The 23,462-nt window shown below is 44.7% G+C and overlaps 1 protein-coding gene across 3 annotated transcripts in view; it reads left to right on the top strand.

The window, feature by feature from the left end:
- The window catches only part of LOC147903974 (arginine biosynthesis protein ArgJ family), a 158,821-nt gene extending 137,590 nt beyond the window's left edge, over positions 1–21,231 (top strand). For 2 of the 3 annotated variants that reach the window (XM_087369666.1, XM_087402467.1), the window contains exons 14-17: positions 7,981–8,058; positions 8,208–8,353; positions 20,324–20,394; positions 20,517–21,231. In XM_087369666.1, coding sequence (XP_087225792.1) covers positions 7,981–8,058; positions 8,208–8,353; positions 20,324–20,394; positions 20,517–20,599 — 378 coding nt within the window. In that variant the 3' untranslated portion in view covers positions 20,600–21,231. The remainder of the gene's footprint in view (positions 1–7,980; positions 8,059–8,207; positions 8,354–20,323; positions 20,395–20,516) is intronic. The other variant, XM_087369657.1, reaches the window with a different exon arrangement.
- Positions 21,232–23,462: the final 2,231 nt, after the last annotated feature.

The raw sequence follows: 23,462 nt of genomic DNA, 5'->3' as shown, positions 1-23,462 counted from the left end.
AAAGTAGAAAGAATTGGATCACCAAAGACTCTGTGATTTCTATCTTTCCAGAGAGTCCAGAGTGCCCAGTGCGAACCCAGGTAAAGAACAACCGTCGAGGATACATCCCAAACAACCAAAAGAGCTTGCAAGAGAAGCCCGAGGAAATCTCAGTCTCAATCTTTGTCGAAGGATGCCCAAGAAAGTCTGTGTCTCGTGGCAGTACCAAAAAATTTGAGATACAGATTCCCTTGGAGCTGAACACCAATGACAAATAGCTAGAGCAATACGTTTGCGTGATAAAAGATGTCCAGATGGAACAACCCCCAACAAAACACGTCATAGAAAGACCTGCTGTCGTAGAGGAACCTTGGAGTGCCAAATCAGTTTCAATCTTTTTCTCCACCATTTTGACCGGACGATGCAAACACCCAAAATTGATTAGCCTTGTCTGATGCCCATGGTGGAGATAACATGACTTTATATAAAGATGAGACAGCTTCAAAGGACAAATGGACGAGTGTACTGGAAGAAGAGTATAATCCTGAAGCCTATCTTGAAGTTCCAAAGGGGGTACTGGCTCAAAGGGCTGAAGCATCCGAGTAATGATCTGCCATACAGGACGATAATGCATTCCTAAATCATATTTTCCAGCAGCCAAAGGAAAAGATAAAGGAGTGCCATCATCATGAATGACATCTGCCACAGAGGAAATTCGTTTTGAATTAAGAAAATACGAGCGTGTGGGCTCCTGTAAAGCCAATCGTTGAGAAAAAACCTGGGACCAGTGGATGCTCTTAGCTCTCAAAGAATTGCCATGGAAGGAATTCCGGCCATGCCAAGCCAGATCTGAGAGAATATGTTTACAATCCAAAAACATTTGAGTAACAATAGGGCAACCTTTGACCTTGCAATATTCCAGGTTGAACCCAATCAATCTATTGACGACGAATAATTGACCAACCCATAGGATAACCAAGATGGCGTACCAACTAATTGGTCGGGACAATTTCCTTCGGCCATACTAGACTCTGCCAATCTTTAGAAAGCAAAGGCAATAAGCGAGATTTCTGAAAATTGACATGAAGGCCAGCAGCCAGACCATATAGAGAAAGAGCCTGCATAAGGGAAGAAAGGTCTCTTTTAGTATTCTATGGCACAAAAAAGGAATCATCTGCATAGGCTTGAGCAACTAAAGGACGACTTCCAGGAATATGCAAGCCATGTAACATGTTAGCCGCCACCAAATGGTCGAGATATTGCAGCATAGGATGCGTGGCTATAGCATATAAAATGGCACTAAGAGGACAGCCTTGGCAAACTGAGCAATGGAGTGTCCAAGCTTCACAGGTATCCCCTGACAAAATGCATGCGGCCTTGCTGTCACTGTAGAGCCAAAAGATGATATGCTGTAATTTCTGACTAAAGCCCAAACCTCGCATGGTTTGAGCTATAAAATTCCATTGGATGGTGTCAAAAGCCTTTGCAATATCTACTTGTAAACAAGAGAACATCCTATTCAGTATATTTGGCATACTCAATCCCAATTGCAATATTGTCAGCAGTAGAGGTTGGAGGCCCTGTAGAGCCCCTCATTGAGATAGTTTTCAGATTTTCGCAGTTGTGCGGAGAAACTTTTGGTGTAGGCACTAGAAATCCCTCAAGAATAGAAAGATCACTCTTTTCTTTTGGCTTTCTAGTCATGGAGGGATTGCAGTGAATCTGTGGAGCCAAGACGATCTGGAAAGGTGTTGCTAGGATTTTCAGTATCTTTCATACAATACCTTTCTATATGACCTAAGGTTCAGTAGCTTCGTTATCTCTTACTGGCCCTCAGGTGTTTTATGAGGGACAGGATCCAGATCTAGCTCTCGTTATACGGCGACACTTAGTGGAGTCTTGTTCTCTCTAGGATGTATCCTTCAGTCCTTTCAGAGCTGCTCATGCCTCAGTAGACACTTCTTGGGAGATTCTGGCTAGCATTGCAGCATGGCATATTTGGCGAGCTAGGTGTACAGAGGCGATGGAGGTTATCTAGGTTCACCCTTCCCAGGGTATGGTCAGCATTTGGACCGACACAATACACACTCTGATGGCCATATGGGCGAGCATGCAAGGATCCTCCAGAGCATCCTCTGCTAGGAGAGTTACTTTCTTCAAAGTTTGGAGAGGATCTCCTTTCTTCTCTGAGTCTCCCTCAGGGTCGAGGTGGCATTTTCAGCCTCCGCCTTTGTTTTTTATTAGCTCTTTTTAAGCTATTTTTTTTCCCTCATGCATTGCATGATGTACTCCCGCATTTGAGCTTGCTCTCTTGGTTTTCATTCATACTTAATGAAGTAATTTTCTTGATTTTTTTTTTGTGCAATATTGTCAGTTATGTGCCTACGAGGAATAAAACCATATTGTGCCGGATGAAGGCCCTCATGCAAATACTCTTTGATACGATCAACCACCATTTTGGTGATGATCTTATGAATAAATGCATCAAAGTGATAGGTCTTCAATCAGCCAATGATTCATAGATTGGCTTCTTGGGCAGAAGTTTTACAAGCCCTTTCTTCCAAGAATCCGGCATGTATTGATCGTGCCAAGCTTGAAGCGCTATTTATCATTCGCAGCAAAGGAGATTTTAGGAGATCCCAATATGCCATGAAGAATTCAACTGTGAGACCATCCGAGCCATCTACCACATGATTTAACAACATCACTCAGCTCTCTTTCAATGAAAGAAGCTTTCAAATCCAAGGCCTGTGTGGGTGAGACAGTGCCTTTTATAGTGCTCTTGTCTTCCATTTAGAGATTTTTCTATTGTCATTGCATTGCAAAACATGTTAAGCTTGGCATAAAATCTGATTTTTTTCCATAGAAAGATTTCTAACATGACTCATCTCAGTCAAGGATTGACAAGTTTGTTTAGCCTGAGCAACAGTTTCTCTCAAAGTCTTCATGTAAGTTTTGCCATAGTTGCGAATAACTGCTTGCATTCTAGCAATGAAAGCTTCCCAAGCATAATCAATGCCAAAGCGAGACTGTTGTGAGAAAGGGTGGACAGCCTCATACACCATGGCCTTGTATGCATCATGCTCCAAATAACTATTATTGACAACTAGTAGCCTTCTTTGTGGAAGTCGATCATGAGGCATGTCATGAAGAGAGATCCTCAACCACAAAGGGGCATGATCAGAATTCATAAAAGCATAATCCACCCATAATTTAGCAGTGAGACAATCATAGCGCCGAGGATCCAACAATCTAGACGAGCCCGATAAGAAGACTGAGCATTATGTTGAATAGTATAGCCTGGCAACAGTGGCTGTGATCTTTCCAAAGGTCAACAAGACTGAGCTGAAGTAAAAGATTCGACCAATGTTGACGATTAGAAGCCAACATATGAGTATGGCCAGAAGTAGTATCACCCTGCTGAGGAGCATTATTAAAATCCCCACAAATAAAGACATGTTGTCTCCAGGGGTAGCCTTGCATCTCAGCCCAAATTGAACCTCTATTGCAAGAAGATTGAGGTGCATAAACCGAAGAAAATTCAAAGATTTCTCCCTAAATGAGACACTGTATGATCAGCCATCTGCCCTAACTGTCATTGAGCGCAACAACTGCCTCAAACTATGTTTCACAAGAAAAACTACACCTGAAAAAGAATGCTAACCCGCATAAAATATATCAGACCCAGCAAAATGCCCATAATGACCAGCATACACATGCTGGTTATGCTCTTGCAATGCCACTATGTCAGGCTGTAATTGATTGAGAGAGCCCCATACAAGTTTCCATTCCCTGGGATCACATAACCCCTGTACATTGAGAGTCAAACATTTTATACGTGACAACATATTTACAGAATATGTACAGCTGAGAACCAAAAGTATCAAGTCTGCATTTCAATCTCAGGATCCGGTCCCAAACCCTGAGATGATAATAGGGTTTGTGGAGAAGACAAAAGACCCGTAATTTCGTCTTCAGAGAAGAGGGTGCAAATTGCTATCACAGCAGCCCATGTAATTCCAATTCCTGAATTTTCTTGAGGAGAATGACCATTTGAGGATGAACCATTCCATGTACGAGGAGGGAGAGGTCTCCATGCTGTCACAGTTTTTCTTGGACTCTGCCAAGCTTCTTGCAAAGTCTTTTCCTTTACTTTCGATTGAGAAGTAGAAGGCATCAAAGAGGAGGCATTTCCATTCGAAACCACCGGATCTTTTCCCTTATCCTAGGCTTGTTTGACTTATTTTTAACCAGGGAAGAGGCAAGAGATCCTTAGAATGCATTTGAGTAGGCATAGCATCTGCAGGCATTTTGTGTAAGACCTGAGGGCATTGCAAAGCCATGTGCCCAAACTTCTTGCATTCAAAGCAAGCTCTTGGAAATAATCCCCATTAAGCTTATAGAAAGCACTTCCCATAGCAACATTGTTGACAGTAGCAGCATACGATTTTGGAGTGGGATTATCTGTATCCCTCAAAATACAAAATCTATTAGAGTTTCCATTTGGTCTTGGTGGACACACCACCTTACCCAAAGAAGCTGCAATTTTTGGCAACAGAGAAGCAAGGCATTGAGGGAAGTCCACTACTTCCACCGACACCGGACGTCGATGTCTAATCAAAGCTTGATAATCCATGGTAGGCGACCATGGGAGAACATGAACCATTTGCTGTCCATAAAGAAGAGGAGAGTGTTCCAAGAGCATCTGCTTATGTTCATCCACCATAATAACTACAAAGAAGCCCCTGGCAGCATAATGCACTTTGCGTACAAAACAACCACCTAAATTGCATGTCAACCAATTACCCACATCAGCTGCAACTGGCATACAGCCTGAAAAAAAATAATCATTGCGTGCTTGGCATATTCACGCATCGGATCCACAATATCATCAACCTCCACCATTATCCCAACAATGGGAGCAGAATCTTTCCATTCCTTGCGAGTATCTTCAAATCCCTCATGAATTACTTCAAATACCAATTGAGCCTCAAGGGAGGCATGCACAGGGTCATCGTGACCCGAGCTCTGCTTTTGCTTCTTGTGCAAATAAATCTTCACTGAAGCCAGAAAAATTGAAGACAAATTACAGCAAAGAGGAGAACGTAGAGAAAGTTGGAAAAGAGGGAGCAGAAGAAATAATTTACAAGCGAAAAGGCCCAGGAGAACAGAAAAAGACAACCAAAGCAAAAGCTTATGCACAGGAAAGGGCATCGAGAGGACAACAAAGGAGAGCAAATGACAAAGGCGCTTGTGCAAAAGGAGAGAGGACGAGGAGAATTGCGCGACCAATAGTAGAAACCGCGAGCAGACAGCTGGCCAAAGTCCGTACAGTAGGTACGGAAAGAGCAGGGGCCTACACGAAAATTGCAGGAGGCTTGGAAGCCCATACGGAAAGGCTGTACAGCGTCTACGGATGGCCATACAGCTAGCACGAAAATGTGTAGGTAGAGACGGGAGTCACTGGAGGGAACAAAGGCTGCGGGGAAGGCGGGGGGCTGCAGACGGACCTGAGGTAGGAGTATGGAAGCCCTAGACGGGGCTGCAGCAGCCGGTGGACACCATGGAGCTCCTCTCTCACACACACACACACACACACTACTACACACTGACTAAAAAGCTAAACACACACGCACACGCACCCACACACACACACACATACACTTTTTTGGTTAGTAGAACAAATTTTGCATTAAGAAAGCATTTACATTCATAGCTGTCCCAGAGTGAGACAACTGCGCGTGCGCGCGCACACACACACACACACACACAATTTTTTTGTTGTAAAAGGTAGTATCTCATCAAGAAAAAATGGCACAATCATAGCTCCTCCAGTGACGAGCAATTACTACTAAAAAGCTAAAATCAATGGAAAAATACTTCTAACCGGGCCGGAGGAAGATCTCCCAGAGAATGCACGTCCTAAAGAGAGCAATGTAGGGAGGAACGGAAAAAACAATTGACACCCAGAGAAGAGTGCTCGTGCAACTGAGTGTTATGGGCATGATATAAAGACCATAGAGCTCAATAACGACACCAACTTAAGAACTGAACGTAGTCCGGTGTAGAGGTGTAACTCCCAAACAACCAAAACTACCTACCAAAAGAGATGCCAAGAAAGTGAGCATGAGGATAAGTCCCCAGTCTGGGAAGGAAATCATGGGCAGCTGGGCAAGTCCAGAGCAGATGCAAGGCTCTCTCTGGGATGTGAACAACATGGGCAAGCTAAGCAAGCTATACACTTGGCAGCCAAGAAAGAGGCCACCAGTAGTGCGCCCACTAGACAACGCCATAAGAAAAGTCTCTGTCTAAGAGGGAGCTTGTTGTTCCAAATACAGTGGAGACAAACCTTTCACCAAGCAAGAGGTTTGCCAAGATGGCAATTATGAATCCCACGCTCCTGTATCCACGGTTGTGGGAGAAGAAGATGACTAGCTTTCTTAGAAAGCTCTATAGAGGATAATCCAGGATGCCCCGATGAAACTTCCAATCCATTAAAGGAAGGGTAGTAAGGAGAAGGGGGACAAGTTGAAAGGGTTGCAACATGGCATTGAGTATATGCCAAATAGGCAAGTGATGCAAACCCAAACAAATTGTCTATTGGCTTTTGGAAAAGGAAGATTGAGACCTCGGTAGGGCATGTTCATGTTCCACCCCTCCATGTAAGAGGACCCATGGGTGTTTGATGTATATATTCCATAGCAATAACAATTTAGGTGGCAATGCATCTCTATGTGCCACCCTTCCACCCCATATAGAGTGTTTCTATATAGTCCAAGGAATAATAGTTCAATAAGTAGATAAGAAGGATTAGGTGGCAAGCATCCTTGTGCCAGCCCTCGAGTTGTCCTCCTAGATGCTTGTGTATATTATTAAGAAAGAGCCATGAGGTATCTTAACATTAGGGATAAGGGGGTATGATTTATGCAGAAAAACTGACGCATGGAATTGTCGCATACAATTGGGGTTGCTTGACCTGCTTGCTCATATGGATGGTGCCTCATTTGGGAGGGATGATGTATTGAGGAGATCTTGGCTATAAAAGAGGATCACTCTTTGATGTTTTGGAAGCCTCTACATTTGACGCCTCTCCATGTAGATACCCTCTTCCTTAGTTCCTCTCTTTGTATATAGACTTGGTGCCTTCTATGAATATGATGATCCTTCTTATGCCCCCTTTCCTTCTCCCTTTGCCCCCTTTGCTTATTCTCTCCTCCCTCCTAATGTTCCCTTGTTATCGTGAATATTCTCCCTTTGTTGTGGAGTCCAATAGGCTCTGATACCAATGTTAATCCACGTGAAGCATGAACAGAATGATGCACATACAATATTGCATTTGAACAACAACGAAGAATGCAAGCGATTTATAATCGCTGAGAGAAAGGAATATGTTCCTACATCTACGCATAGAATAGTGGGGATGAATGCTTGCAACAGCATTCTGTCCATCTTCCACTTCGGTGGAATAACTCCCATGAACGCTATGATCCAGATCGGTGGAGTAACTCCATGCATCCTTTGAGCCGTGTAATGCGGGATCAGTATAGGGATGTGGTTGATCTAACACTTTTTGTCCTTACGCCATGCTCGTTTCACGAAATGATGAAAATGCTTTTGTTGTTAACACCCTTCCACTTTCCCACCATAGTAACTAAATACATCAGCTTAACAAAGTCGAATGGAAATAACTCTGTCTCCTACTACAACAGTGTTGTTCTTGTAAGCCCAAGTTGATTGATCATGATTGATCTAATACCGCATACTACGTAGAATTCATGTGGCTGCCTTATAGAAGGACCGATTGCGATATGGTGCGGGTCGCGTTGATTGGGTGTTGAATTGTGAGTGGGTGGAAATTCACTAACTTTTCTATAGAAGTTGACTCCACAAGTGAAAGGAACATGCCCTTATGTCCTTTGGTGCAGACTTTGTAAGATGCAACTGGATTGATCACAGTTAACTGTTTATTTAGGGATTCATTCAATTTCTTTCCTGATACAGGTTCAAGTAACAGGTGCAGACACAGAAGCTGATGCAGCCGCTGTTGCACGGACAGTTGCAGCGTCCTCTCTCACAAAGGTTAGGAAATGTAGATTTCTTAATTTGTTTTGATGCATCATTGAAACCCGAATGGTAACAGTCCCCGTCTGTTTCTCCTCCTGCCCATCCAAAAACAAGTTTCAAAAAAGGGGGAAAAAGGCAGAGTGTAATGACATGTGAATTTACAGGCTGCGGTGTATGGGAGAGACCCCAATTGGGGTCGTATTGCTTGTGCTGCAGGTTATGCTGGGGTGGACTTTAATCCAAGCCAGCTGAAAATTCAACTTGGCAGATTTTTACTGATGGAAGGAGGCCAACCTCAAGCATTTGATCGGTAACTTAACTTGTTCATGCAGATGACTGTGTTGTGGTGAGCTTAGATTATAAAAAGATTTTGTTAAGACCCTTAACAGATTCTGCAAATATTTTACAAGGCATCATGCTTCTAGGGTATAAACCAGCTGTACATTGCTACTGACCCTAAACCCTTGGATGTAGAGGAGGAATAGGATTAGATTTTACTGTAGCATATGTGTGTGTGTGTGTGTGCACACTTTTTTGTGTGGTGAAAATACTTTTATATTACAAGAGGCTGTCCCCAAAAGAGAGACCAGCAAATATATACACTGGACGGTGCATATATATCTTTGACAGTGTGTAAAAGCACACACACTTTCTTTTTTTGGGGGGTAAAAGCTACACACACACACTTTTTTTTTGGGTGAAGATTGAGTTGCTGTTGAAGAAGACTCAAAAAGTCTCTGTTGTGTGGACACACACACACACTTTTTTTTGGGGGGGTTGAAAACTTTGAAGGCTTTATGTCACAAGAGAGCTATCTCAGAAAAACTGGTAAGCCACAAGTTTACATCCAAGAGAAAATCTCCATGTAGGACACATATATATCATGATCTATGTAGTGATTTTGCTGACAATCGAAGAGAGATTGCTGCAGAGAACGACGGAAGAGAACAAAAGTAGAAAAAACTGGATCACCAAAGACTGATTTTTATCTTTCTAGATAGCCCAGAGTGCCCAATAGCAAACCCAAGCAAAGAACAATTCAGAATTTGGTCGTTGAGGATAGATCCCAAACAGCCAAAAAAGCTTGCCAAACGGAGCTTGAGGAAATCTCTGTCTCAATCTCTGCTGAAGGATGCCCAAGAAGTTCCGTGTCTCAGGGCCGTGCCAAAAAATATGAGATATAGATTCTCTTGGGCTAATCAAATTCGGTGTTTGCATCGTTGTTTCATCTGGATAGCTTTTATGGCGTGCACGCATGTGTACACACACACGCGCGTGCATATATATATATATATATTTTTTAAAGAAGGGCTAATTATATTACTTCGAGACAAGGAATACAAGAGACTCAACAGCAATGCTGGAGCACAGGGATAACTCCCACCTGCGAAACTACAAGCCACACAGGGCTAAGCATATAACTGTTGCAAAATGCTGTCAAAACAAAAAGCCCTAGTCTGGGTCTTCTGAAAACCAGTAAACGGCGAAACCAAAAAAGCTACGGATCCCTGATGAAGTGAATCCTGGAAGTACTAGAAAGTCTTCGAGACAGTGAACCATCAACTGATATGACTCCTGTGAGTCAACATCCAGCAATCGAGGCCGACCAATAATCCCTGATGAAGTGAATCCTGGAGATACTCGTAATCCAAGCATGTATGGATCCCTCCTCAGCTGAGCTCCCGTCCATCGTGCCCGCCCGAGGGTGCCAATAGGAAGAGACCTGCCAGCATGAGCAACCACCACCTGATGGGGGGCGAGTCCGCACTCAAGTAGCCCACTCCACGCACCTGCAGGCCTCAACCCACATGGGGAGCCTCCTGGTATGACAAGAAGAAGTAGAGCCAAAGGAGAAGGGATCCCTGAGGAAGGAGTCGAGGGCCGCCGCCCTGTGGGAAAAGAATCTTCGAGAAAAACTCTTGAGTCTTGAGAAGCTTGGAGACCCAAGCAAGGAGGCCACCAGCTGACACGACCCCTCTGGGTTGTTGTCCAAGGGCCAGGTCTTTCCAGCTCCAGTGCACCACTCGCGGCCAGGAGATGCTGATGGGACGAGGGCAGCACAACCACCACCACGAGGAGGCACGAACTGGACGGCAGGGGGATGGCCATGGCCGATGTCGCCAGGGCAAAGCTGCGAGGAGAACTCCAACTCTGGAAGAGCAGGAGAGTGCAGGGCAAACCTCCTCCCGCCAAAGAAATGCCACCGGGAAGGGAGAGACGCTTCTTGAAAGATGAACCTACTGCTGCTGTGAAGGTGCAAATGTGGAGGACCGCCAGGGCAAGGGAGACGGCTGAAGCCGAAGATACTCCCCTCCGAAGAAGTGCAAGGCCCCATGCCACAAGTGGCTCGACACCTCCAAATGCCCGAACACCCCCAACCCAGACGCTTTCTACTCCATGGAGAGGGAGAAGGGTGCAAAAGACCAGCCTGGAAGACCACACTGCCACGGGAAGGAAGCCACCAACAAGCAGGCCAAGGCTGGTGATGCGCCATCCAGGAGAGGCTCATGGCTGAACCGGAGCAGGGGGGCAGCCAGTTAGCAGGCGGGAGCACTCAGCCAGCGGAGGGGGCTTGTAGCAAGGCGAGCAGGGCGGCGACCAAGGTGCGAGGGGAGGGCACGGGGAGAGAAGGGTGGGAGTGGTAGGGCGGAGCCTAGGCAGCGCGAGGGGCGGGGGCAGCAGCGGGCGGGGTGAAGGTCGCGTCAGACCCCGCGCGTGCATATATACGTACGTGTGTGTGTGTGTGTACACACTTTTTTGTTATACACACATTTTTAGTGAAGTCCATATGTAATAGATTACAAGGAACTATGAAACTGTCCCGGCAAAAACAGGGGACAAGTACTTACAACATCAAAAGATCTCATTATAGGACAAAAAAGCAGGATAATCTAGATCCCATGCATGCAGGCAGTCAAAGAATGATTGCCGTAGAGAAGCGTGAAGAAATGATACTTAAACAGGTCAGGGTCACGAAAGACTCTATGATTACAGGCCTTCCATAGAGTCCATAGTGCCCAAAAGTGCGCGCGTGCACACACACGTACGTACGTACGTATACATACATAAATAAAAATAAACAAACAAATATGTGTATGTGTGTGTGTGTGTGTGTAGATAGATATGTATGCATGCATGTATGTATGTATGTATGCAGATATGTGTGTGTGTGTATGTGTGTGTGTGTGTGTGTGTGTGTGTGTTGCATCGGGGTGCATTCTATGTACATAGTGCCAAAAAAGTATCCACTTGTTGACATTGCAAAGACCTTGGACGTTGTATGTAATGCAAGTAATTGAAGCAGACATAAGAGATATATACAGCCGAACCGAGAAACACAATAAAGGTACAAGGTGTCATGCATCAGCCATGACATCAACATCCACCTGGCCTCCTGGATCAATAGCTCTATCATCCTCATCATTGTCACATACATGAATACCCTTCTTGAGCACATCAACCCACAGTCGAGAAGTCAGGCTATCAGCAGGGGTAGAGGTCTGGCCAAGGGTGGAAGTAGAGGCATCCCAATGCCGAGATTGTAACGGTCGTGGCTTAAGCGCAAACACCTTTTTGGGCTGCTGCCTTCCTCCGTTGTTTGTACAGGACAGATTACTGGACTGGAATCTGACTTCCTTGTCTCCTGCTACCAGTTCACTTTCAATGCATAATTTGACATCTTCGATGGTCTATAGATTTCTTCTTCCACCGCCATGGATTGATAAGCATGCCAACACTCTTTGGAATTTGGATAGGCCTTTATCTTGGTGGCAATCAAAACTCAAGAAATTTTGGAAAGCTAAATTGCCACTGAAACAAAGGCTTTTCTTTTGGAGATGTATAGTGGGAGCTTTTTCCATTGGGGTGAAATTGGAAGCACGTCGTATTGCTTCCTCTTCCTGCCCCCGTTGCTCTCATCATCGTGAGACAGTTTCCCATCTGTTATGGTCTTGCCCGCACTCTCGGATATTGATCACTCATGTCTCTCATTTGCTGCGGCTTCGGTTTCCCTCTATCAGATTCGGGAAACTCTTCTGGATGTTTGGATGCTTCTCATCTCAGATGTCTCCATTCCTCCTTTTCTTTCACTGGGCTGGTCACGCCATAGAAAGAGTTGTTGTAATAGAAGGTTCCTTTCTTTTAAAAAAACAAAAAAGAAAGAGTTGTTGTCGTAGAGGGACCTTGCAGTGCCAAATCTGTCAATCTTTTTTACCACCATTTGACCAAACGATGCAACACACACACTTTTTTTTTAAAAAAAAAATGAAATCAGTGACTATAAAATTAACATAAAATCAATGTACATGATATTAGACTCCAAAAGAGAGCCTAATGGAAGCACTCAAAAGCAGTGAGAAAACACTTCAAGGCTAGTAGCATCCAAATTCCTCACAGCATAACTATCATTTAAAGATTGCTTCAGGGACATTCTGAAGAAAGCATATGCCTAAGGGAACTGTTGTCCCATCCTAAAATGCCATGCAGATGTATTGCTCGAGCTATTTGTCGTAGGTGTTTAGCTTCGAGGGAATCTGTATCTCATATTTTTTGGCATTGCCTCGGGACACGGAGTTTTTTGGGCATCCTTCAATAGAGATTGATGAGTCTGAGATTTCCGCAGGCTTCTTTTGGCAAGCTTTTCTGGCTGTTTGGGATCTATCCTTGACGGCTGTATTTTTTGAGTTACTCTTTACCTAGGTTCGCTATTGGGCACTCTAGACTTTTTGGAAAGATAGACACCACACAGTCTTTGGTGATCCTGTTTTTTCTACTTTTGTTTTCTTCCGTCGTTCTTTGCAGCAATCGCTTAACTCACTACATAGATTATGATGTGTATTTGTGCACCGGTTCTATCGTGTGGTCGGTGGCCTATTTCGGGACCGACCCCCAGTCGATCGTTTTGGGCGGACTGGGTCGGTCACCCAATTGGTTCCAACCGACTACTTGTGGTGGCTATATAAGAGCAAGCCCGTGAAGCCCATTTCATCAACTGGCTACAGCAACCCTGATTCCTTAGCATCTAGCCTCCGTCTTCTATTGTTTCCAGCTCGCCACCGAAGCTTCTTTCACAGGAGCGCACGGCTGGGAGGTAGCGCTATCTATTGTATCAGTTCTACGGTAATCAAATTTTTTGATTCTCCATACTATCTGGTTTTCTCTCTTGCGTACGAGATCCTGTTATCTGTTGAGCACAGACGTTGTATCGTTTTCTTACATGGTATCAGAGCCTGGACTCTAGCAAGAAGATTTGGTAGTGTGTTTCTGTTTGCGAGCAGATTGTGAGAGATGGCCTAGCCTGCAAGACTGCGAATCCCACCGTTCGGCGAAAGCGGAAAGTTGGACGGCACTAACTATCCACTCTGGAAGTTCAAGATGAAGATCATCCTAAGCGCATACGAGCTTTGGGATACTGCTACTGGGGTGGATATGAAATCGGTTCCGAGTCCGAATCCGGCCAATGCAGCACAACAGATAGTACCAACTGTGGATGAGATTCTCGCGTGGACAAGAAGAAATGCATATGCGCTGTGTTCTATTGTCTGCAGTGTAAGTGATTCTGTCATGGCGTTAATTCAACATGTCACCACAGCGGAGGAGGCATGGAAGGACTTGAAAAATCAGTACGAGACGAAGAATCAGACGCGGATTCAGAATCTGGAGACGTAACTCGCGAACGAGAAACTGTCTGAGTCTGAAGCGGCAGAGAAGTTCATCACCATGGTGAAGAATTTGCGCGATCAGATGACTGCGATTGGCATCACCATCACTAGCGAGAATCTAGCACGAAGGTGCATACGGATTCTCCCATCAAAGTATGACGGTCTTGTTACAGCGCTAAATACGGAGAACGGAAATCTGTCCCTCAACTTTGAGGATTTCAGTGCGATGCTTCTGGAGGAGGAGATGCGTCAAAAGTCGAGGACTGGAGAAGATTCGGCTTTCTACGCTGGATCAAAGAAAGGTAAGGGTAAGAACTCTGGTAACCCATCTTCTTCTGATGATAAAAAGAGAAAGAAGAAGATCAAGTGCTTTTATTGCAACAAGGCAGGGCACAAGCAGAATGAGTGCCGGAAGAAGATTGCAGATGAGAAGAACGGAGTAAAGAAAGAGTCCAGCAATAGCGCGCAGGCAGTACCAGTAGAGCTGTTCGTAGCAATTGAGGAGATTTGCGCGGAGGCAGTTTATGTACCTGCGGATGAACCGTGGATTATAGACAGTGGTGCATCGCGTCACATGAGCAGTCGGAAGGATTGGTATACCTCTCTACAGCCGGTAGGGAATGACATCCTGGTAGCAGTCGGCAATGATGCAAAATGTCCAGCAAAAGAAAAAGGTACGATTTCTCTCAAGTCAGATGGAGTTGTAAAACAGTTGTCCGATGTTCTTTATGTACCAGATATCAAGAGGAACTTGTTGTCCGTTTTTGCGATCACGGATCGGGACCTCAAAGTTTACTTCGATAAGAATGGCGCACAGATTCTGGATCCTCAAGGGAAGGTCATTGGTAAAGATACACGGTGCAACAACATCTACGAACTCTCAGCTTTCAGTGCTCGAGCCAAGCTGTGGCATGAGAGGTTTGGTCATCTAAACCTTAGTTCTTTGAAGGAGATGCATAAAAGTGGAATGATTGCAGACCTACCAGAAATTACAGATCTGTCCGATGTATGTGAAGCTTGCATGATGGGCAAGCAGCATCGGCATTCCTTTCCTAAAGAGGCTAGCAGGGCAAAGGCTCCTCTAGAGCTCGTTGACATGGACCTCTGCGGAAAGATGGAGAGGAAAGCTTTGGGTGGTTCCTACTACTTCATGACGCTGATCGACGACTACAGTAGAAGGATATGGATATACTTCCTGAAGACTAAAGACGAGGCTTTTAGTAAGTTCAAGGAATGGCATGTAATGGTCGGGAAAGAATCGGGAAGGAAGATGAAGAAATTGGGATCAGACAGAGGTGGAGAGTTCACATCAACTGAATTCTTACGTTACTGCAAAAGTCACGGGATCAAGAGGCAGAAACCCCCGCGACATACATCACAGCAAAATGGAGTAGCAGAACGCAAGATGTGCATAATCTGCGAAATGGGCAGGAGTATGATGAAAGGGAAAGATTTGCTAAACACTTTCTGGACTGAAGCATGTAACACGGCAGTTTACACTATGAATCGTAGCTACACGAAGGCTGTGAACGGGATGACTCCATTGCATGCCTTTTTTGGTAAGAAACCTTCAGCTGCATATTTCAGAGTTTTTGGATGTGACTGTTTTGTGCATGTTCCTGATGCTAACAGGATCAAATGGGAATCAAAGAGCCGGAAGTGTATTTTCTTGGGCTACAGTGAAGAGGCGAAGGGTTACCGTCTCTATAACCCTGTTACCAAGAAGGTAATTGTAAGTCGTGATGTGGTCTTCTCAGAACAGCCGCATCAATTGGAGGAGGATGCTTTCTTCCCATACAACCAGGACCAGGATATCCATCCAGTACAACCACCAACAGTAGACGGAACTCCCCCAACGGTGCTTGGGAGGATTCAAGATAAAGAAGAGGAAGAAGAGCCTACAGAACCACAACGGCAACGGTCATTCTCGAAGTGGGTAAAGCAGCTTTTGGACGGCAGAGAACCTCCAGCCATTGAGGAGGAACCATCCGAACACCGCCGGTCCAAGAGATTAGAGGAGCAAAGAAGGGCGCATGAACACTTGGTCAACTACGCGTTGATGACAGAGGTGATCCGTGCTGAAGAACCCAAGTGTCTTGAAGAGGCACAAGGTGATGATAGGTGGATGGAGGCTATGCAGTCGGAGTATGGCTCCATAATGAAGAACAACACTTGGGACCTTGTGGATCGACCACCAAAATGTAAGGTAATCGGTACCAAGTGGGTGTACAAGACCAAGTACAAGTTCGACGGCACGTTGGATAAGTACAAGGCTCATCTCGTGGCAAAAGGATTCGCACAGGTACATGGTTTTGATTATCAGGATACTTTTGCTCCCACAGCTCGACTAATCACAATTCGCAGTGTTTTGGCTTTAGCTGCCCAGGGAAGTTGGCCCGTGTTTTAGATGGATGTAAAATCCACCTTTCTGAATGGAGATCTCAAGAAGAAGGTATACGTGGAACAACCACCAGGTTTTGAGATCCCCGGTTCAGAAGGTAAAGTTTGCAAACTGAAGAAGATACTTTACGGGTTGAAACAGGTCCCATGAGCGTGGTACCAGCGAATTGATGCCTACTTTTTGCAAAATGGGTTCAGGAGAAGTCCATCTGATGCAAACTTGTATATCTCCAGAGAAGGAGGCATGTGTATGATCGTGGTCCTTTATGTGGACGACCTTGTCATAACAGGGAACCATGAAGAGAAGATCTCGCAGACAAAGCATTTGCTAGGAAGAGAGTTTGAAATGACAGACCTCGGACTGATGCATTTCTGTTTGGGGATTGAAGTTTGGCAAGAGCCGAAACAGATCTTCATTTCACAGCTAAAGTATGATGGAGAGATACTGAAGGCATTTGGCATGGCTGAGTGCAAGACAGTTGGTACCTCTATGGAGGTTGACGTGAAGTACGAGGATTCATCACCACTGGTGGACGAAGCAAAGCATAGAAGGCTTGTGGGCAGCTTGATTTACTTGTGCAACACGCGGCCGGACATCAACTTTGCGACTGGTGTACTAAGCAGGTTTTTCAATAATCTCCGAGAGAACCATTGGAGGGCAGGGATGCGGGTGTTGAAATACATCAAAGGCACACTTGATTATGGCATCACCTATACCAAGGGCAACATCTTGACCGGATTCTATGACTCGGATTGGGCAAGAGACGTGGACTGCAGGAGATCAGTGACAGGTTAGTGTTTCTCACTTAGATCTGGAGCTGTGTCATGGGTCAGCAAGAAGCAACCCACAGTTGCTCTTTCTTCTACCGAGGCTGAGTACAAATCTGCATGCTTTGCTTCTTGCGAGGCAGTGTGGTTGAGGAGGATTTTAGGGGACATGGGTGCAGTGCAGAACAAGCCTACGCAGTTATCATGTGACAATCAGAGTTGCATGGCGATTGCAAAGAACCCTGTGTTCCACGCTTGCACAAAACACATTGAGATTCAATATCACTTTGTATGCGAGCTCATCATGGATGGAGAGGTCGACTTGGTGTACTGTCCGACTATAGAGAATGCTGCGGACATTTTCACGAAGGCTCTTGGAAGAGACTTGCTGGAGAGGCATCTTCATCGACTTGGCATTGGGCCGAAAAAGTAAGTTCACTTGCGGGTGGACATTGAGGGGGGTGTTAGATATCAATGCTCCACTCTCGTGTAACTACGCGGGAACCAGCTAACTCTACTTGTAAGCCCCCCATATAAGGAGAAGGCATTTGAGTAGTTCAGTTATCTGGAAGGTCATGGTTTGGACACCAGATGGGGGCCATGTGTGACCTGATGGCTGGACGGCTTCAGATAGAGTTGGCACACTGCCAACTAGGCTACATGCAAGTGCGGGAAGGCATTCCATGACTGACCGCACTGAGGGTAGACGGAGTATTTCCCGGGGCAGCCCACTCTCGAGTTGCGGGGTCCGTTTGGAGCCTCAAATGATCCCGGTTCTATCGTGTGGTCGGTGGCCTATTTCGGGACCGATCCCTAGTTGACCGTTTTGGGTAGACTGGGTCGATCACCCAATTGGCTCGAACCGACTACTTGTGGTGGCTATATAAGAGCAAGCTCGTGAAGCCCATTTCATCAACTGGCTACAGCAACCCTGATTCCTTAGCATCCAGCCTCCGTCTTCTACTGTTTCCAGCTCGCCATCGAAGCTTCTTTCACAGGAGCGCACAGCTGGGAGGCAGAGCCATCTATTGTATCAGCTCTACAGTAATCAAATTTTTTGATTCTCCATACTATCTAGTTTTCTCTCTTGCGTACGAGATCCTGTTATCTATTGAGCACAGACGTTGTATTGTTTTCTTACAAGAAATATAAGATTTCACTAAAAAAAGTGTATGTATGTATAATTGATAATATTGCAAATGCTTACGGGCCGGCTCCCGTCTTCACCCGTAAGCGTTTACCTCCTTGAAAGGAGTAAGGGCTTTGCAGTTGATTGCTTTAGGCCCAGTCAGGTTGATTTAGTGGGGTCAATTCTCCATCTCCCACATCATGGTTTCGGAGGGGAGTTCAGCTACCAAAAGGCCCAGTTGAGCTTCTAGACAATACAGTAAGAAGCATTCGAAGGGATCTGAAGACGACCTTAGTGAAGGATTTGTGAAAGCAAAGATCATGGAGTTTCAATCTCTGAAGCGAAAGCCTCGATTTCAGCATCTATTCGAGGAGATGATGACCAAGCAAGTTTCAATATCTCGCCAAAAGAAAGGGAGATCAAGAGCTTTCTCTCACTTCTCCATCAAAAGACCTCTCTAAGCAGTCACATACTTCAAGGAAGTGTTTCCGGAGTCCTGCATCGCACCAGAAGCGTCATACTAAAAGAAAAGGAGGGAGGAGCTCGAAGCCTCACATGAGTCGAAGCCGAAAGCATGGAAGGAGATCTCCTAGTTCAAGCCCATCTTCGTCTAGATCTACTACTTCTTCTTCTTCTTCTTCTGCATCCTGGGATGCTCTCCTCATAAGCGCAGAAGAAAGAGATCTAGATCCTGAAGCAGAGACTTCAACGAAGGTGGTAAGTCGGTCAAGTTCAGTACTTTTAATGGAAAATATGGAGCCACTGAAAATGCTTTACAGTTCATTCGTGAGTTTCTGGAACTGAACTAATCTTGCCTGTGTTTGGGGTAGAAACGTCCACAATTTCCTGCTTAAAATGACGCGAAGTGTCCACGAAGTGAACAGAGGTGAAAACAACCTCAAAAACAGGCTGCAAACAAGCTGTGCTTCTCTCCTTGAAAATCTGACGCAAGAGAAGGTCACAAATCTGCCCCTAAATGTCCACGAGCTGCACAAGAAAGTCCACAATAATGGCAGTGAGGCTGCCGACGAAATGAACAAGGCAAGGTGCTTGGGTTGATGGACACGACATGGGCGAGAGGAATAGCTCTGATACCCAATGTTGGAACTGTAGGGAGGCAGGTAAGTGGACACAAGATACGAGAGGGTAATCCACCTTCAAAGCTCCATTGAATAGTTCCACATGAAAGTACAAAACCGGGGCTATATATGAAGCCCAGATAAGAAGCAATAAAATAGACTAGAATAATTAATCCACATCTAGCCTACATAAGCATACCATAGTGATATTCCTACAAGAATTGTAGTGGCTCTTCTTTATGAAGGGCCCTTGTAACATTGATGGAATGTGTTCTATTTTATCCGTCATCTAGGAGAGACTCTAATACCCGTGTTGGCTCTTCTTTGGCAAGGTCCCTTGTAACATTGCTGAAATGTGTCCTATTTCTACCTACTTCCGAATAAAGTATATTGGAAGGAGAGGCTGTGCATTGATTTTTGTGCTGCATCCTCATGTATCTTTTCAATTCATGAACGAGAGTATCTAGTAGTTTGGCCAGGGTTAAAAATTGTTTTTCTTAGTGCAATTCTACCCTCTTTTTCTGTATAGACAGAAATCTTCCTTGATGTTTGGTATCTCACTTGCCTATTTGTTGAGCATTTTGTTCATTGTCTTGATATGTGCACCCTTTGGTCAGCTATAGATGGCTTATTGCCATTTTTAAGAGTTTTACTGTAATTCAAAATTCAAAATTATTGGAAAATTAGCTAGTGTTAGATCATTGCTGCTGTTGAACTGAAATTAAGTACCAGAAGGCCCTTCTTCAGGATAAGAAAATTTCCAAGATCTTCCAGAATCTTTTTGTCATTCAAATGTGTAGGCACATCATTTGGTCTCTCCAGCTTGTCGCAATAAAATTCCATTTCATTTCACATCCTTAAGAATTTACATGAAGCTCCATCGAAATTCCCAAGCATTGTTTAGCCATGTGCCTCACCTCCATGATCAACAAATGGAGTAGAACCAGGAATGTGGAATATGTTGCCCATTGTCCATAAGGCCTTTGGAGTTTTGTGCCTGCTTCTTGGGACAGTTATGTGAGTGTGTGGGTGCATGCATGCATGAGTATGTGTGTGCTGATAGAGTGTGTCAGAATGCATGCATAAGAGAGAGAGAGAGAGAGAGATCTGGAATACAAGTGACATAGATGTGCATGATCCTAATAAATATTTTGCATCAGACATAACAGAAGTGCTACAAGCCATATTTAACAGAAGTGACAGAGATGTGCATGATCCTAATAATTTTCCATCTGACATAACAGAAGTGCTGCAAGCGAGTATTTAAGGGCAGCTGGGGAAACGCATGGCATTGTTCAAATATTTATCACAACTGGTATTGTGAATTTGTTTTCTTTTAAAATTGGGTTCCTTATGTTCAGCAATTTCATAACATACTTCTGTTATGTGTCACCTTGTGTTGACACTTTTCATAATTTGCTGATTCTATACTGGCAGGCTTAGGAAATGGCTCTAGTCAAGCTTGGGGTTGTGACCTGAGTTATGACTATGTCAAAATTAATGCCGAATACACAACCTGAAAGGACTTCCTTTACAGTCATATACAAGAATCTCATCAGGTATGACAATTGGTATGCCATTAGGGTTTTAAGATTGGCTCTGTAACTGACTCTTTTGCAAGTATCTGATTTGATATTCAACATATATTGCAGTGAGGTTAGGGCAATTCATGCTGCATCAGAAGGTGCACTTAATGCAATGTTTTTAAAGGGATTTATCAACAAAATCACACAAATACAACTATGTATTTCTTTTTGGCCATGATTATGAAGAATTAGCTGTTCTCGTCCCTCTGCAATACTGAATGCGATCTTCACATGGGAAAATCTTATTTGATGATACATAAACATGTATTACTCGATGCTCTGGGTATTCCCAAACCCTGCAACCACAACATGGGGAGTGGTGAGTGCCCATCATGCGAAACCACAAAAATAAGGAACGTGGTTGGGTCTCAATTGTGAGGAATATCCCAAACAAAAAACCAAAGCGGCATAGTTTAAGTCAAAGGAAATGCCACAATCCCAGAGTGAGGAAAGTTTCGCTTTGAGTCTATCAGCCTGAGAGGAAGATTTGTCCCATTAGCTCCTCTGTGATCTCTGAATAAATTTATGAGAAGATCTCTCTGTTGTCTTCTAGGTTGAATGACCATCCTGCATTAGCTTTTAATTGAATTTTGTGATAAGATCTCTGCAGGATTACCTGTAGTGACTTGTGTAGGTTCACTAGTCTTGAAAGATTTGGTTGAAGTCTATTGAAATGATTAGTGAACCAGTTAAGTAGAATACAACCGAAACTTCAAAGACGAGCGAGCACCATTGGTGAATGAAGGACATGAAATTAAAGGTGCTTAGATTGTGTTGTTTTGATTTTGAAAAATTATCGTTTGCAATTAAATAAGCCACTAACCTGTCTTAATGGATTCTCTCCCCAGCCCACCCGCAATTAAATAAGCCACTACCTGTCTTAATGGATTCTCTCCCCTCAGCCCACCCGCCTCCCTGCTCAGCTCAGCCGCGTCCCTGCTCCAGCACACCCTGCCTGCTCTAGCCCTCTCCATTCTTCTTGATCATGCCAGTCTGCTCTAGCACCATTACTCCAGCCCTCATCGAAACCCGCTGCATTGTGCATTTCTTGCTCCCCTGCCCCAGCCCTCCTGTCCATTGCACTGCTGATATCCTCCATTCATAAAGCCCTGCTCAGCCCGTTCTGCATATCACATTTCGCCTCTGCTGCACTCCTTTCCTAGATAGGCTGCATTTTTCCATTGTGCATTTGCCTCTGCTGCACCCCTTCCCCTAGCCAGGCTACATTGCGCATTTGCTGCTTGCATTAACCTCTTCTTGGATTGATGCATTGGATGCACAGAAACCGAGGAGTGCTATTTTGAAGGTCCTTGAAGGCTTTTGAGAGGTTATTCTAATCCGAGAAAGGTCTCCCACCTTTCAGCCCAAGAGCAGAAACGATAGGAAGGAAGGGCAATGGGGCCTTAACCCCCTCTGTAATTGAAGGAAAATTCAAGGAAAAAACAGCAAAATGCCATGGCAACAGGAGAGAGGAGCCAAGAAGGAAGAGAAGCAGAAAATAAACAGTTTCCCAAACAGCCATCAAAAGGAGAGATCGATGACATCAAAAACCGTCGCAAACCACATCGGTTTGCAAGTAGATAGTGCGACTGTACAGAAAGCGGCCACCACATCCTGAGTGTCAGTAGCTTTGACATCATCATCATCAGCATCAGCATCGTCGTCATCTTCATCAGCGCCACCAAAGATGTCATACCAGTATTGGCATTAGCATCGGCATCAATATCACTGCTGGCCTTGACATGCCTCTGTATCCCATTGCCACCATACTCCCTTATGCCTCCTCACAGTACTCTTTCTTGTCACCCTTATCCCTTGGCCAGCCACCATTCCCCTCTTCAGTCGGACTCACCTCTCTTAGATGTCCTCAGATCGGAATACTCCCACGACAGCTTCAGAGAAAACATCTATCTACGCAATCCCACAACTACTATCAATGTAAGTGAACCTTTCATGTCTACCCAAGAATCGGCCATGATCGCAATCACATCTGCTTTGTCCCAAGGAAATTAGCATGCGCGATGACGTTCAGGATGACCTTCTCCCCTCTCATAGGCCAGCACCCACTAGCTTGCGATTTAGACACTCTCTGTCTATCAGAATGAACAGCAACCAGTCGTCTTCTGAAGTCAATCACAATTCATTGCTTTGTGATTAGGGAGCATCCAGTTCCCAAACAGCGCATGCCTTCATGAAAAACAGCTTATTCTCCGTCTAGACGACTCTCCTCCTTGCGTGCAGCCAACTTCCTGGAATCAACTTCTGCAACCACCATGTCCTCGAATTGCAGCTAGCTCCAGAGTCTTTTCATACACTCGTCCCACACCCAAAGACTTCCACGACGTGTCCAGCCACCTGGCGGAGCTCCCTAGAACCATCTCCATGCACGTATTCTAGAAGCATGCCATTCAAGGTTACATAGCCAACTAGCATGCAATCTCTACACATGTTCGTCTTTTTCACATTCCAACCGCGTAGTTACCTTGCATTTTACCACTCTTCTTGCACACATAAAATAACACCATGGCACATTTACTCACCCCCCTAAGCTCCACACATAAAAAAACACAACAATACACAAGTGACTTCAATCACAATGGATATCCCTTTGGTTTGAGAACCTAGTGTACCCACATTATCGAATAAGAGTGCTTGCAAAATAGCCATCAAAGGGGGGGAAAACACAACTACTAAGTTGAGACTTCCCCACCTATGTACATGTATATGTATCTTTGTGCCTAACCACATACATGGTGTGCTCAAAAAACAAGATACCAATTTTATCCCATCATTTTGC

This window comes from Dipteris shenzhenensis, chromosome 3, assembly GCF_047967505.1.
Source record: "Dipteris shenzhenensis isolate YYH24624 ecotype China chromosome 3, Dip_SZ_1.0, whole genome shotgun sequence".
Lineage (NCBI taxonomy): Eukaryota > Viridiplantae > Streptophyta > Polypodiopsida > Gleicheniales > Dipteridaceae > Dipteris > Dipteris shenzhenensis.
Note: the sequence above shows the minus strand (reverse complement) of the source record. Positions and strands in the feature narration are given on the sequence as shown.